The sequence below is a fragment of the Corvus brachyrhynchos genome, unplaced genomic scaffold (genome assembly GCF_000691975.1).
Source record: "Corvus brachyrhynchos isolate BGI_N302 unplaced genomic scaffold, ASM69197v1 scaffold542, whole genome shotgun sequence".
Classification (NCBI taxonomy): domain Eukaryota; kingdom Metazoa; phylum Chordata; class Aves; order Passeriformes; family Corvidae; genus Corvus; species Corvus brachyrhynchos.
The window spans coordinates 1,230,469-1,244,014 of record NW_008236766.1 but is presented as its reverse complement, the minus strand read 5'-3'; the positions used below and the strand labels follow the sequence as shown (position 1 = coordinate 1,244,014).

Here is a 13,546-nt window from a genome sequence, read left to right as displayed (position 1 = left end):
GAAGAACAAAGAAAACAAAAAAAAAGAAAAAAAAAAAAAAAAAAAAAAAGGCCCGACCCACTTCCTGGGTTGCCTGCTGCTGCTTTCCTCCTCACCGGGAGAGGAGATGGAATGGGGGTGTGAACGAAAGTCCGCAGCTCCTCTTCTCTAACGCTGATTAAGCTGCAGGCGTGACTGGAGACAGAGCAGTACAAACCGGCTGTAAATAGGGGTATAACCACCACAGGTGAAGCAAATTGCATTTGGAAGGCTATGCCGGTGTCGCTTTGTCTGCCCTGTAGGGTGGCTGATAAGATTATCAAAGCTGCGCGTCCTCTCCCCTCCCTCCTAGGGCACTCATGCTGCCCTGTGGTGCTGCCTTCCCTGTCCCCAGCTGTGATGCCAAAGGGCACTTTGGAAAGGCCAGGGAAAGCACCCTTTCCCTCTGTTCGCTCTTTGCAGTGGGTTTGGACACCGAGGACTTCGCTGGGCCAGCAGAAAATCTCTGGGGAAGCTGCCGCGGGCACGGGACAGAGCCCGTTCCAAACCTGCGGCAGCTCTGCTGGTACCTGGTGGGGCCGCCAGCCTCCGGGGTCCTGCAGCCGCGCCTGCCACGGTGCCACCTCGGCTTCCTGGCAGAGCCAGCCTGTCCTGGAGGGCAGGGCCAGACCCTGGCTGCAGGGGTTTTCTCCATCACAGCCCCGTGAAGCCTCTTTTGGACGTCGGACTTGATGTTACACAGAGGTGCAGAGGAACATTCTGTGCTGCTCTGGAAGCGGGAAAGAGCAGGAAAAGCGATTTTGTCCCTCGGAGCTTTTCCTGAGTGAGGGACAGTGGTCATGCACAGGCCTGTCTCTGGTGAGAGGATGGGGATTTTTCGGAAACGTTCCCCTATTTAGGTACGTTGTATGGGGAGGGGGTGAAATACCACTGGCTAATCTGTTGCAAACAAGTGATTTAACCAGGTAACCAACTTAACCCCTGGGTCTGAGCTGTCCGAACTGAGCCTCTCTCTCAGTGTGGGTCCTGCGTAGTTTGAGCAGATGACTTACTGCTTCTTCCCCTTTCCTCTTTCTCAGGATTAAAAATCAAGAGAGGAGTTAGGCCTTTGTCTCATGTGTTACTCTTGAGCATTGAGCAGATTTTCTTGGGAGCTGTTGGCACAAAGTGCATTTGTAACATATAGCAGAAGTGAAATTGCAGGGCTCAGACAAAATGCTTGTGTGCTGAATGGAAACACAGGCTGCAGCCTTGGAGCTGCAGTGTGAGAGGGCTTTCCATGCTTCACCTGTGCTTGCAGCTTTACTCTTGAAATAAGCCAGAGCTGACTGGACATTTGTTAATACACTGGGCAGAGTGCTGCTACTCTGGGGAGTTTTTATACTAAAAATTGCCTCCTGGTTTCAGTGGCAGCCCTTTTGCTTCCTCCTTGCCTTTGGGAGAGCATCGATGCAGTCATGTATCTTTATTTAATCAGCTGGAAAAATGCCAAATAGCTCCCAAGGAGAAAAATAAGGTGCTTTTATCCTCCCGGCCATGTGTGCCCAGAGTGGAACAATAGTCCTGTCATGTAATGAGCTGAGTCAGCACAGGGAATAAAAATTATATCTCCCTTTAGACTGTCAGCCCTGTTATCCTTCTGTGGGCTGACACATTGACTGAGCTGGGCTGGCTCATGTGAGGCTGTGAAATAACAGGCTTAGGTTTTATGGCATTCTGCCTCAGCATCTGATTTTTTTCCCTCCTCTCTCCCAGGTCACATGAGGAGGGGCTGAACATACATGGTCTGTCCTTGGCTGCAGAGCTCAGATATGTAAGTTCTGTTATCAGCCCTGCCCTGTACCAGACATACTCCCCAGGCCAGGAGCAGGGGCTGCAGGGCGCCAGTTGTGTCTTGGTGAGCAGAAAGCGGGAGTCCAAGCTCTGTTGGTGGGTGACAGCAAAGCAGAATCAGAATCCCAGCTCCTCATGAAGGTAAAAGTGTCCTGGAAGTCTGTCTTGGAATAAATCCTGGGCTAAGCTCTGCTTCTTGTGGTTTGCCTAGCACATCAAAGGTCTCTCTGAATTTAACAAGAGCCAAACCCATGTGGATCTGTACTGTCTCTCTGAGGCAGAGCTGCATTTTTTCTGCACCTGTTCTATGCAATAAGCTACTTGGAAAGCAGAAAGCTCAGGGAAGCACCTGCTGCTCTCACTTGCTGTTGCAGCGAAATAAACCCAAGTGTGCTGTGAGTCCTGCTAAGAAAATTCCCTTCTCTAACTATTACATTAATCAGTCTTTATAGCATGGAAGTCTATTAAGTTTGTTCATGTGTGTTAGTTCATGCTGTACACTTTAGTGGAAAGAGGTAGAGGAATTTTACTGGAGACTTTGTTCATGCTTAAGTAAAACAAGTTAAAGGACAGCCCAGCCCCAGGAAAAAGGATTTTGCTTCTTGGAAGCTTAGGGCAGCCTGTGAAGAACAAAGGATGTCTCTGGACAGCCAAGGTATTGCCAGCATCCTCATCCTCTAACACGTCTCCTAGCATTGTCTGGGATCAGAGGTAGGTAACTAGATCCAGCAACATCTGGATCATTAGACAAGCAGCAAGAAAGCTGCAAACCTATATCTGGTTTGCCAAGTTTTGCTCTGATTAACAATCAGTTGTGTTGGTGTTAGTGATTAGTCAAATTGTGCTGTACTTGGACATTTGATGGGTACAGAAACCCTGTGTAAAACCGCATTTAAGGTGCCCCAGTTTGGCTGGGACAACTTTTGTGGCAGTTTTCCTGGGCACTTGAGTGGACACTGATGATCCAGATCGGTGCTGGCAATGTTCTGGTGAGACCAGGGGCATCCTGAACCTGCCTCGAGCAGAAGGCACCAAACCTCCCCATGGCCAGCTGCACAGTCCGTGTGGGACAGCGTGACCCCGGCCCGGGTGGGAGCAGCCCCCAGGAGCACACGGGGGCCGGGCAGTGTCGCCTGTGGGGACACCTCCGTTCCCCATGCGGGGCAATCCAGCTGTGCCTGCCGGGGCTGGCCAGGAGAGCGCTGGCTCCCGGGGCTGTGTGCGGCTCTCAAAGCCCCGTGCCGCTGCTCCGGTGCTCTCTTCTGTCCGTGAGGGCTTTGAGAGCCGTGGAATGCCTGTGGCTAACCGTGCTGCCGGGAGAGCAAGCGGGGAGGAAAGGCAGCGATGTGCTATCCCCTCGGAGCAGCCCGAGCTCCCCCGCCGCTGTGGGTGCCCATCCCCTCCGGCCGAGGTACCTGCCGCCCTCCTCACGTCACCAGGCTCCGACTATAAAGCGCAGGCGACAGAGCATCCCCCCATCGCAGCTCCCCGAGACGCGCATCTTCAAGGAGAGAGCCACTCACGGGCGGAGAGATGTTTTATTCGGGGATCCTGACAGAGCCGAGCAGGAAAGAAGTGGAGATAAGGGAAGCGGCGTCTCTCCGCCAGCAGAGGAGGATGAAGCAGGCGGTTCAGTTTATTCACAAGGATTCCGCAGATCTCCTCCCTCTGGATGGGCTGAAGAAGCTGGGCACTTCGAAAGATACTGTAAGGCTCTATTGTGTTTACTGGAAGGAGACTTAAGCTGGTAGGGGAGTGTCTATTTCTTTTTTCACGCTGTTTTTCTCTTAGGAGAAGTTGGTTGTGTGTGGAAACCAACTTGTAAAAAATAGGACTTTTGTATGTAAAAGGAAGGGAGTAGAAATATGATATTAGTTATAACCACAGTTGTTTTCTTCTAGTAGGTGATTTTTACATGCCTGGCACCCAGTTAATAGAATTTAAATTTTTAAATTTTTATTTTTACTTTTGTATGAAAATGGCATACTGTTTTCAGTACAAAATTCCTCTCTGGGTCAGGGTAAGTCAAAATGGCTTCATACAATGCATATATACACCCATGTTTGCCTGTGATGTGTATATACACACAACACATAATCATAAATATTCAGTAAAGTATAGTCACTGGTATTTCAAAATATAAAACTGTCAAGATCACGCTTCAATAAAGGCTTATGCAAATATGGGGTTTTTTAAAACCGAAGAGACATAATGTTAGGTTTAAAATATTTACATATACAGTGATCGATGTGGTCCTGTACTTGGTATTTATTAGTCGTCATGTCTGGGGGCAGGAGAGCATTTCTAAATACTCTATAAATATTTGAGCTTTCTCTACTGAGAAAGGATGCTTCAATGTAACATTGAAAGTTCTGACTTAAGGAGTAAAATTTAGGAAACATACCTACCAGGGAAAGCTCATCTAGCTTTTCTTGCCCAACTGTTGCAAAATTCTTGCACCTTGCAAAACAATAGCTGCTTTTTTTCAGTGCTTGATAATGGGTTTTGTTGAAAAACAAAGTCAATCTTTTTATTTTTAGTGGCGTAGTTTTGTTCTGTCAGAGCCTTCCTGCTCACCTGGGTTGTGCTTGGCTCTGCCTGCCTGAGACAAGTGGAATGAGTTGGCTGTTCTCTGCAGTGCACATGGAGATGGTTTTTTTTGATATCCCGAGTGTTTTGCAATTGTAGGAGGTGAAGCTCCTGCCCAGGGAAGGGCTCAGAAGGAGCTTTCCCAGTCACCACTGAATTGCAGCTCTCCAGCAGGGAGCTGAAGTGCCTTTCAGGGAGCGATGGTGTTATTATTACTGCTGTCAGCAGAGTCTAAATGACAACTTGTGGTTCAGTGACCCCCAGCATGCGGGGCTGAGTCCCTGATGTGGGTTCTGCTCTGCCCAGATAAGAAGCAACAGGCAGCAGGAGCCAGGGGCACTGAGCACTGAAGCCCTTTGCCCTGCACAGCGAGGTCCAGGTTTTGCAGCAGCAGCAGGGACAGAGCATGGGGCTCCTCGTCACCACCTTGGACACAGAGATGTCACTCGAGGTGTCCTCCCTGCTCCCGTGCTGTGGCTGCAGCATCACAGCCCCTGCAAGGAGGATCTGCATGGGGACCTCTCTCCAGGGATATGCCAAAGCCCTGGGGAGGTCCACAGCTCCCAGTGCCCTCCAAGAACAAAAAGAAGGTGCATATGGCAGAGGTGAGACGCTCGTCTGGCTACCCTGGCTGGGGTGGGTCTCTGGCTGGGGATGGGGTGAGAACCCAGCTGGTGTGGGCCACCCCGTGGCAAAACCCCCTTGTCCCCACGCCACAGCAGGGTGTGATGGTGCAGTGGGCACCTGTGGCCAGGGCTCCCTTGGCCACAGCCTCCTGCCTCGTGGGGTGTATGGGGAGTCCCCACAGTGAGAGCACTGGCAGGTGCTCAGGCCCATCCCACAGTCCCACAGGAAATTCCATGAATTTCAGAGATGTCTCCCTGGGTTGTGTTGCAGAGAAGCAATGCTGCCACACTCACCCCTCACACAGCCGGGGTGGGAGAGGGAATTGCTGTGACAGGACACACTGTGTGTCCCCACTGCTGTGGCTGCTGGGATGTCACAAGAGATGTCCCCAGGAGGAGCAGTAGATTGTGCATCGCTGAGACTGGAGACCCTCCAAAATATGGGACTCTGCCTTGGCGTGGCCCCAAATTGAGAAGCCCAGAGGGGCTGAGCTGCATGGTCAGGAGGCCCAGGGCATCAGAGATCTTGGCCCAAGGTATTTGCATGGCTTCCTTGGGAATAATTGTGCACCTCCTCACAAAGCAGCACGTTTTTGTGCCCAAAGCTGCGTGGCAGCTGTGGTGACGTGGGCGGAGGGGCTTCTGACGTGCCCAGCGTTATTAATGCAGGGTTTCCCGCGGGGGTTTTCCAGCAGCCTTGGCAGGAGCAGAGAGGAGGGAACAGCTCCTCAGAGATGGCGACAGGTGGTGAGAACAGATCCTGTCTGTCACTGTGGCAGCTGGCAGCAAGCATTCCAGTTTTGGGGAGAAATTCCCTTCCTTTTGGCCACAGAGCAGGGGGTGCTGTGCGCAGCGAAGCAGCAGCAGGTCAGCAGGGTGGGTGTGCTGGCATCCCCCAGTCTGTGTGGCATTACTCAGCTCCTGAATCAGCTCTGCCAGTGATGCTGTGCGCAGGCAGAACTGATAAATACTTGTTGTAATCATCCATTTCAAAGCTCTCATCATTTCCAGTGAATTACTCTGGCCCAGACCGAACTCCAGCTCCTCACTCCCTTTATGTACTCTGTCCGTTATGAGACCAAGCTATAGAAAAGCATACACTGAGTTTGGCAAATGTAGGGCTGGATGTAGAGAACAGAAATGGCTTTGTTTTGATGACTCTGCCCTCTAATAGCCTCTTTCCTGAAGCCCAGAAAATTGGCACAAGATGGTCTTTAGCTGGGATGTGGGCTCCCTGACAGGGTAACCATGACCCCTTTCCCAGCCTGAACAGGGTGTGCTGGCTCTTGCAGCCCCTCCTGGTGCTCTGACACTTCTCCCTTGCCCCGAGAGCCCCCAGTCCAGTTTGGAGCAGCTTTGCCTGATACAGTCCCTCATCGCTTTACAAGCTGGGAAACAGAGTTATAAATAGTAACAAACACCAGCAACAGCAACAAAAGCGTTTCCCCTTTCCATCATGCCCTCAGACCTCCCCTGGGCACCCTCAGAGAAGCCCTGGGTGCCCTGTGCCACTCCATAAATTGCCCCGGCTATGGGAAGCTGGGGCTGCATTTGGGTGTCCCCACTCTCCTGCTGTGCCCACCCCAGAGTTTGGGGTGTCCTGCCTGCAATGCAAAAAGCTCTAATGTTGCATGCACTGCCTTGCCCAGAGACCTGGCTGCTGCCTGGGCATGCAGGGGTGCAGGGAGGACTCTTGTCCCACCTCTTCACCCTAATAGAGGGGCTGACAGCACAGGATGCTGGTAGAAGATGTGAATTCGGATGAAGGATGGTAAGAAGACAGAGAAATTGATTATTTCTTGGGATGAGATCTGTTGATGCATTAAAACTTTTTTTTTTTTTTTCTCTACTCTCTAGGCACAGAAGAGAGGGCAAACCTGAGATGGGTTTATGGAGGAGGGGAGCTGGTGTCTTCCCTGACTTTCACCTCCACCTGAGTGAAATTGTTGATGGGTCTGGTTATCTATCCCCAGATGTAGAAGCCAAAATAGAGGGAAACCTCCCAGAGAAATGAATACTACGAGCTGCAGCAATGCACTTGCTTATAAATCAGAGAGGAACAAAGCTGGGCAGAACTATTTGTGCTTTTGACAGTGAGTGGTAAATAACTTCAGCAACAGAGGGTGTCTCTGCTCACTTCTTTAGGTTTCTACTGTGACATTTTTAGGGCATCATGGGTTTTTGCAAGGTCTCAGGCTTGGAAATCCTGATTTGTATTTATATAGTGTGAATGATACCAGGAAAATTATTTTTTCAATGACACAATGAAATGTAACATTTTATGTTTTTATTAAACTTTCAACAGTTTTGTGCAATGCAAAGGAATATTGTACCAAGTAATCTGGGTTCCTTCAAACACTGCCAGGCCCACACTGGAGGGAGAACACAGCTGCCTTCCCCACTGCTGTCAGGAGGAGGTGTTCCCCCTCTCCCTCCCTCCCAGACATGGTCTGCTTGCAGTTTGCCTGCAAAATGTGTATTTGCAAATGTCCCCAGGCACATTATCCCTTTACCAAGTATGTATCCATCACTTGAGTCATCTCCATGACTAACATCTCTCACTCTGTTGCACACAAGAGTCAAGGGAAATCCAAGTCAAAGCAAACTAATTAATAGCCTGAGACAGGATGGTGCTGCAGGGAACCTTTCCAGCCCCCTCCTGACAGATTGTTGCTGTATTGGAGCACACCACAAGGAATATTCGTCCCCTCAGAGGCAGGATTTGCTGTGGTTTTCAGAAGGGCAAGTGTCAACAAAAGACAATCCCATTTGTGCTGGTAACTTGTATTCACTGAGTGGTGGATTTTTTTCCTTTTGGTGATGCATCCTGCATAGGATTCATAAAACCAGGGTCTGAGAAACCCCAAGTATGTTACTGATTAACTATCCATGGGAGAACGTGTAGTTAAAGCAATTTAGGTTGAATTCAAGGGTAGATGACAGTTAAAATAGCCATGAGGAGTGAGTTGCAGATTGAGACCAGGCAGATCAGAAGAGCACCCAGACTGTCCTGGATGATGCCACTCAGAAATTTCTGTTGGTCCTGCCTGAGTGGGATTGGACACAAGGAGGTGACCACTGCGTGATGGGCTGTCTTCTGGCCAGCTGGGTGAACTTCATCCATCTACTTCTACACTCCCCTATCCTCTCTCTTGTTGTTTTTAAAAGATGTGAAGAATTCCAGCTGTGTTCCTGAGCTGCAGTCAAACATAAAGGGTAAAAAGGACGTCCCATCCACTGTCAGAAAACCCTGGCTTGCATTTTTGCTCTGGTGAGGAATGCTGGAGGTGATCACTGTGCTGACTGTGCACCTACACCTTATGCCTCATACAAGGGAGTCCTCCCTTCCAAACTGATCTGCTTGTCCCTCCACACAGGGTCCAGTACCAGTGCAGCCAGTCTGCCTGCCTTTAACCCAGTTAAATAGTGCTGGTTTCAGCTGTTTGGCCTCACTGGGAGGGCAGCATAATGTCAGATCTGATTCCTCTCCATCAGAAGTGTGGCTGTGTCACTGCCTGTACACAGGACATGCTCTGTAGTGTGCTGGTCAGACACAGCACCTGCAACCCAAAATGGCCATGGGATTTTCTTTCAAGTAGCAGAAATAAGAACAGTGGAAAGTGGGGACGCAAGGAGCTGACACGTCCCAGTGACCACCGGTGCTGGCTGCAGCTGCCCCATCCCATCAGTCAGGTCCAGCTCCACTGGCCACGTTGTGCCCACAGCAGGATCTTAAGTGCCAACGTGGCTGCAGTTATTTTAAGATGATGCCAGGTTGCATTAGCCTTGTGTAAGTGGTGTTACTGAACATGCTGTGCACAAGGGTGGGCACTGGCCAGCTCGGGGAGCCATGGCCCAAGGTTTTCAACGTTATCCTGACTCTGATATTCCCTTGGGATGAGGAAGTTTGCTGGTTCAGATGTCTCTGCAGACACACCGGCTTATTTAATGTGAATGCAAAAATTCAGGAATAAGCCAGTAAGAATGTCTCACCATGGACAAATTAAAATCAGAAGGAGAGGCAGATTAGCCAGGCAGAGAAATGAGCAAATAATCAGGCAGAGTCATTTCACCTCCAGCAGAGTATGTGCATCCATCTGTGATGAACATTAAATGTAAAAAGGCGTTTGGGAAAGAGGTTGGGGGAGATCTTGAGAGGCAACATGCTTCTCCCAGAACAGAAGGAAATGACAGAGAAAGAGAGAAGTGTTGGGAATTCCTGGGAGAATACCTGCCTACCTCAGACCAACTTACCTCTTCCCCTCCTCTCCTGTTCCTCATGTGGTATGGCACTCAGGATTGGTCCCATTTACCCACCCTTAGCAACTAAATAAAAATATGGGGGAAGAGACACACAGGGCAATTTTAGACCTTCTTCATACTTAGGTGGTGAATGTCATTGGAAAGGCAATTTGTTACATCTGAATTTTTCACATCACTACAGAATTCCCAATATCAAGAGATGAAGGCAGTTTTGGATGAAACAGCAGCTTGAAAAGGCCGGACTTGTTTGGATTCCTATAGGCAATCAAATCTTGAGTTTGGTAAAAGAAAGGCATCCCTCCAAAGTCTGGTTAATATATTGAAAGTATTATTCCCTTTGCAATATCAAGTAGCTCTCTAGTGAAAGCCAGGTAAGCCAGAGCTAGCTAGGAAGAGTACTTGTAGTCTGGGAATCAGGGAGAGTGAGTTTAGGGCACTCCTCCCACGAGAGCAGCACTGGCCCATGGGCACCACAGGCAGTCTGGTGACACAGGCCCCTGTGTGGCTTTCCTCTGGCTTCACCCTGCTCTTCTGTGTGTGTTCTTTCTCAAAGCAACCGCATAACATCCTGCAAAAGCGCCTGATGGAGACAAACTTATCCAAGTTACGAGGCAGCCGAGGCAGCTGGTCTCCAAAGGGCGATCTCTCATCACAGATCAACAAGCTGAACCAAACCAAACTGGGCAGCTCAGGGAAAATGGAAGATGAAGAGCTCATAGCGGTGAGCTGCCAGGTAATAGTCCCTCCACAGCCTTTTGTGATGTTTTTTCCCTGCAGATTTTATTTCTAACAGTCTCAGGCTGTGCTCTCATTCTCCATGTTTCCCAGTTAGGGTTGTGCTCCCGCAGGGTTGTCATGGCTGTGTGGATGCACTTCCTCTGCAGCTCCAGGCTGCCGTGGCAGAGATGCCCACCTGGGAACCATAGTGAAAACTGGTCTTATGGATGTCTTCCCCCACACATCAGGGCAGAGGGGGTAGCTAGGCTGGGGCAGCCTGCTGAAATGCTGAGGTGTAATTATCCATGGCAAATCCTTGTGCTCACAGCCTGCTTGTTTTCCTCAAGTGCCATCCCTATTTTCTTTGCCCAAGGGTTATTTCACATTTCTCTTCCTTAGCCCCATGCTCTTTTGTATTTCCCACTCTCCACAATATTCTCCCCTGCCTGGGGCTGCCCCATCTGCTCTCTGCGGTGGCAAATGAGCCAGGAAGGGCTCAGGACCCTACATGCATCTGAGCATGCAGGGGAGCAGGGATGAACTGGCATTAGGAGAGTTCAAGGGGACCAGAGATCCTGGACACTCTGTGCTCATCCTGCGCCCCACACATCATTTCCCATCTCTTCTTGCTCTTGCAGTGTGCGGGGAAGGAGCTGAAGGCTGTGGTGGACACCGGCTCACAGCACAACCTCATGTCATCTGCCTGCCTGGACAGGCTGGGGTAAATATCCAGCTGATTTCTGTTTTGTAGGAGCATGGCACCTGGAAGCACAGGCACTGTCCTGGGGCTGGGGCTTTGCTCATGTCAGTGATGGTCATTCTAGAAGGGAGTGCTTTGGGCTGTGACTGGGTAAGCCCCTGAGCCTCCTGGTACAACCAAATCCCATCCCAATCTTAAATGGCAGAGAGATGGAATAGGAAACCACTGGTACCACCCTATTCACCTCTGAGGGAACCTCTTCAGACGGTTGGATGCATTTGTATTTGTTCACTGCCTGCTTGTCACTCAGTGCCTCACGAAACAGCTGAACCTTTCCCAGCCTTCTGTGTCCCCAGGGCAGGCGTGGGGCTGCAGCCCAGCCCAGCTCTGCAGGCTCCTGTGGCAGGGCAGGGACCAGGCTGCTGGACATGCCCCCACCAGAGGCTGCAGCACTGCTGGCCCAGCACCGAGTGTAAAGGAGCTGTGTGCATGCATGTTCTCAGAACTGGGTCTCCGATGCTGCTCCCAATTACAAATTTCTCCTGGTTAAAGGAAAAGGAAATGTATTTACAGATTGTTGGAGAGGTGACTGACAGCCATTTGCAGCAAAACTCACTCGTCTCTGAGAAACAGGACCAGGCATCAGCTCACAGGATATCAAGGAGGTTTTGGCACTTTATTCCCATGGAGTCACTGCTTTTTCTTGCAGTAATTATGAAAAAAAAAAATTACACCTTTTCCTTGAGCACTACTGCATGGCCCTGAATGAATGGTGCCTGTTCCTGTCCTAATATTAATTACTTATTTGCTGAACAGTGTTTAGTGACTGGAAGGTGGCTGGGCTTACTACATCCTTGTCCCAGTCTGTGGAGCAGCTCAGCCAAGCTTAGGATGGCCACAGGATGGCATTTGGAGGGATATCATGGCCTGGGACAGTTCCTCTGCTCCCTGTGTTACTTACATGTGTCCAGTGCAGTTCTCACAGCACTGCTCTGCTGCAGCAGCCCTGTCCTTCAAAGAACACTGAAGAAAGAGGTTAGAGCCTGTTTCTGGTGCCCAGGTCTCAGGGGACTCAAAACAGCGCATATGTGGCTGATGCTCAGGCTCAATTCCTCCCTTCTTTTTCAAAAATCTTTTTGTGTCTTGTCAGGATGCCAGTCACTCTCTCCCCCTCGCTCTGAGGGAAGCAGCAGAGTCGGCTCACAGGTTGCCAGCATGAGAAATCCCCTGTGGAGCTGTAGGAGGTGCAGGAGGTGGCCAAGGAACTCCTAAACTTCTCAGTGATATGTTCCCACTGGTTTTTAGGGCCACACTCCAAGAAAGCAGCAGAGGGGATCCAGCTCCTTCTCTCTGCTACCCTCCTGGTCCTTGTACCTGTGTTAAATGGTGTGGGCAATGCCCACCTCAGTCCCGGGGCCTCTGAGGGGGCTGGTCCCCCCAGGACAGATGGACAGACAGACACACACACACGCACTGCTGCAATGCGGCTCAGCAGAAAGGTACCTCAAATAGCTGAAAATTGATACAGCTTTTGTCCAAGGGAGAGATCAGCACCTCAAATGGCCTTTCCATTAGATTCTTGTTCACTTTAAAAGAGAAACTGAAGCTAAATAATTAATTAGTATTGTCAGACTGGTGTAGTTAGAAGCTGTACCTCTGACAGAAGTATCTCTGACATCCTTGTTTTCTTTTCTTTGGGCTGATGTGATTGATCTGTCCCCATTTCCTCTGAACAAATCCAGCAGCAGTGCCTAACAAACTAACAACCTGATTGGGCTGCCCTGGGTGTGAGCCATGTTCAGCATGGACAAAAGGGGACTCAGGGGGTACCTTATTACTCTCTACAACTACCTGAAAGGAGGCTCGAGTGATGTAATGAGTGACAGGACCAGAGGAAGTGGTCTCAGGTTGTGCCATGTGGGCTTTAGTTTGGATATCAGGAAAAATTTCTTCACTGAAAGGATGGTCAGGCCTTGGAACAAGCTGCTTAGCAAAGTGGTTGGCATCACCATGCCTAGGAGGGTTCAAAATATGTGTGGGTGTGGCATTTGGGGACAGAGTTTAGTGGTGACCTTGGCAGTGCTGGGTTAACAGTTGGACTCAATGGTCTTAGAGGTCTGTTCCAACCTCAACATCTCTGTGATTCCATGGGGACACAGTGTCAGCGCCACTCGTGGAAGCTGGAGTGAACTACCCCTTCCTTACACCCACACTGCTTTAGAAGCAATTTTGTATTCCCCAAGCCTCGAGGAAATGTAGGAAAAAGATTCCTCAGGTAAAGCCAAAATCCAGTACAGAGCTGTGCTTGGGGCAGCCCCAGGGCTGCACTGTGGGTCCTGCTGTGGTCTGATGTGGGTGTGGGCTGCTGGCTGCCTGCAGAGCATCCACAGAGAACCTGCCAGGGAAGCAGCTTTCCAATAACAGCGTGGTAAATGAGCAAGGCTAAGAGCACTTCAGGCGTAAGCACCCTCCAAACACCGTTTGCTCCTTGCTGGAACAGCCAAGCCATGGCCATCTGATGTTAGGGGTGTTTTCAATGCACAGGTTAAAGGAGCATCTCAAAGCACTCCCTGTCGAAGACGAGATGGTTTCGTTGCCGAACAAGGTCAGAGCCATAGGCCAGATAGAGTGTCTGTCCCTCACAGTGGGAGCGGTCCCCGTGGAGTGCGCTGCCCTCGTCGTGGGTGAGTGTATAACCCTCTGCTCCTCCACTACGGGCTGGGGTCTAATTCCTCTCACCCCAGAAGGACAAAAAAAAGCTTTAGGAAGATGTTAAAATTAAAATATAATAAGTTCTTGTTTGGCCCCTCAGAGGAAGGGGAGAGGAGGTGTTCAGCAG

The 13,546-nt window shown here is 50.1% G+C and overlaps 1 protein-coding gene across 1 annotated transcript in view; it reads left to right on the top strand.

The window, feature by feature from the left end:
• The first annotated feature begins 3,115 nt into the window (after positions 1-3,115).
• Positions 3,116-13,546, top strand: part of NRIP3 (nuclear receptor interacting protein 3) — a 12,644-nt gene continuing 2,213 nt past the window's right edge. Inside the window, exons 1-4 of the mRNA XM_008644871.2 lie at positions 3,116-3,519; positions 9,844-10,023; positions 10,646-10,728; positions 13,252-13,391. Coding sequence (XP_008643093.1) covers positions 3,346-3,519; positions 9,844-10,023; positions 10,646-10,728; positions 13,252-13,391 — 577 coding nt within the window. The 5' untranslated portion in view covers positions 3,116-3,345. The remainder of the gene's footprint in view (positions 3,520-9,843; positions 10,024-10,645; positions 10,729-13,251; positions 13,392-13,546) is intronic.